Source organism: Orbicella faveolata, unplaced genomic scaffold (assembly GCF_042242905.1).
Source record: "Orbicella faveolata isolate gen_17 unplaced genomic scaffold, um_ofav_v1 contig_25, whole genome shotgun sequence".
Taxonomy (NCBI): domain Eukaryota; kingdom Metazoa; phylum Cnidaria; class Anthozoa; order Scleractinia; family Merulinidae; genus Orbicella; species Orbicella faveolata.
In genome coordinates, this window is record NW_028301553.1 from 16,372,521 (window position 1) to 16,375,000 (window position 2,480).

At 39.9% G+C, this 2,480-nt stretch overlaps 1 protein-coding gene across 4 annotated transcripts in view; it reads right to left on the reverse strand.

Annotated features, from left to right (window-relative positions):
- Window positions 1-654: 654 nt before the first annotated feature.
- LOC110052238 (uncharacterized) overlaps window positions 655-2,480 on the reverse strand; it is a 36,380-nt gene continuing 34,554 nt past the window's right edge. For all 4 annotated transcript variants that reach the window (XM_089293896.1, XM_089293895.1, XM_089293898.1 and 1 more), the window contains 2 exons: window positions 1,382-1,639; window positions 655-806 (listed from right to left, as the gene is read on the reverse strand). In XM_089293896.1, coding sequence (XP_089150022.1) covers window positions 742-806; window positions 1,382-1,639 — 323 coding nt within the window. In that variant the 3' untranslated portion in view covers window positions 655-741. The remainder of the gene's footprint in view (window positions 807-1,381; window positions 1,640-2,480) is intronic.

A 2,480-nucleotide genomic window follows, 5' to 3' on the forward strand; every position in this document is an offset into this window, starting at 1 on the left:
CATTCTATATTGGGAAATATTATACCACAAAGTTTCGGAAAGTAATTATTTACACTTCAGTTTCAAGGGGATTGAACTGAGCGGAGGAAGTGCCGAGATACCAAGCCTCTCGACGCGAGACACAGCAAGGGGATAGGCCCTTTGCAGCTAAGCCATCACATGACCTATTTTTCATAAAAAAATGGGCTATTACCAAACGAATGCCAGAAATGGAAAAAGCATGTCGAAAATATCAAAATGGCCAAGTTTGAGGCCCCCATCATTAAAGAATGAGATTTTATGACAATTTGAATTTTTAAAGGAATAAGAAGATTTGTATGGAAAGAGTTGTTGGAGAGCAAAGTCTTGCTCTCCAGCAACATTTTCCATACAAATCCTCTAAATTTTCCGAAAATTCCAACGGTCGTATAAACTTACTCTTTAATGCCAGGGGCCTCAAACTTGGCCATTTTGGTATTTTCGATGCACTCTTTCCATTTCTGGCATTCTTCAAGTTATAGCCCATAATATAAAAATTTCTAGGAAAAATTTGGTCACGTGACCCCAGCTGCGAAGGGCCTATTGTGCAGCAAACAGCGAATCAGAGAGAATGATCAAAAACTGATCAAGGCAGAATTTGCATGGAACTGAAAAACAAAATGAATAAAACTTCCGTTTGTATCAATAATAATTGTTTTATTAAACTCACTACAATAATTATGTGTCTAATCATCAACTGAAAGCAGTCCCAGTTCGACTGCATTATTTATCACTTTTTGCTCTATCTTCTTCTGCACTGCTGTCATTTAGTGACGGGCTTGAGCCACCTGTACAGAGAAGCCAAATAAATCACGAGTAAAACAAACTATAACATGACACAATCATCCCAGGCTTGTCGGAAGAAGTAGTTATAGGTTATATTATAAAGGTCGTATGTTTTGCCATCTTGAAGCTAAGCACATTACTAGGTGGATGTCAGCCCTAATTGTTGACAATACGGATTGAGCGCGGTGGCGAAGCTCGACTGCATGCAGATTTTCCCTGTTTGGTCTTGCCGTGGGTATTTTAGCTGGACTACGTCTCGCCAAAATGTGAACCATGGTTCGACCAAACTCCCCGATTAAAAAGATAGTTGATTGAAAAAGAGCTGAAGAACCCTAACCGCTGGTCTAATTTTTAGGAAATACAGAATGGTATTAAGTAATTTACTTTACCTTAAGTACTTAGCGGCGTGTCGTGTGCTTATACCATGATCATATTCATGTTACAAGGGTATAGATCACATTTTGACTGGATAATAAAGATACAATTTCTTATTTGCCAAAAAAAAAAAACGACACTTCCTAGACACTACAAAACTAAAACTTTTGGCTGCAGCGCACATGAAGAGGGGAATATTTACCAGTAAACGCTACTGAGCCGGGACTGTCCTCAAGCTCTGTGCTGCTGTTGCTGCCAGCTGGTGAGCTCCTCTTTCTGTTCATTACTATGGGGGGTGGGGTACTCGCCGGTGAGTTGGCACTGTGCACATTAGTGAGGTCGTCATGATCGTTATGTACCATGTGATATTCATCACCTGATGAGCTGTGCAATGCACTCAGTGAAGAATTGAACGAGTTATCTGTACCATCGGATGATGGAAGATCCACCTGGCGGTGAACTGAAATAACAACATTACCAGTATAAAAACTGTTTCACTGACGGGTATTCTAAGTTAACCTTGAGTGAAAGAAGTTACATATTTCGGACATTCGACGCCCAATAGTCTAAGCTCCCAATCTAATATTGTAATTTAGAAAACAGCCCTAAGAAAATACGCGCGCTGATTGGTTAAAAATCGCGTTTCTATAACTCGACAGAAACACAAACTAGCTCGAGCTGTTGACGTAATGATAGCGCGAACAAAGAGAATTTACATTTTGATGTTCAAAGTAGACAAGTTGTTTCCCTTTATTTCGTCGCGGTGTTTTCTAAAAGAAATAGAAAACATGTCATCCGTGTTTCTATCCAGTTATAGAAACACTCGTGCAAGCCTGCAAATAACAGTCAGTCATCGGACAATTGTCCGGTAAATTTGAGGTTTTGACAGGTAAAAGCTTAGTCTGGTCGGACACTCTGACCGGGCATTTCTGCTAAACGAAAAAATAATTTAATTGGAAATTTGTGGCTGAATATGGAACAAGTTAATTTATTATACTGCCACACAATACTACGCAAAAAGGCTTTGTTATCAGTTTCGTTTTTATTCCATTTCTGAGAAATAATTTTATCACGTCGAATGCGTTGTCTCAAATGTCACGTCGAACTGTAAACACACCACATCAGCGCCACTATTCAGGCTACGTGTTAATTTACGCATTTTGCGGTAGTGTCTTGAAAGATTGTCAAGCCCCATTTAGTCTGAATTACGTTCGTCTGAAAAACTACTTGAATCTGAGGCCGGGGGGGGGGGACACTGCCATATATGGGCTATATAAGTATGTGCCGCTGTGAAGGGTATG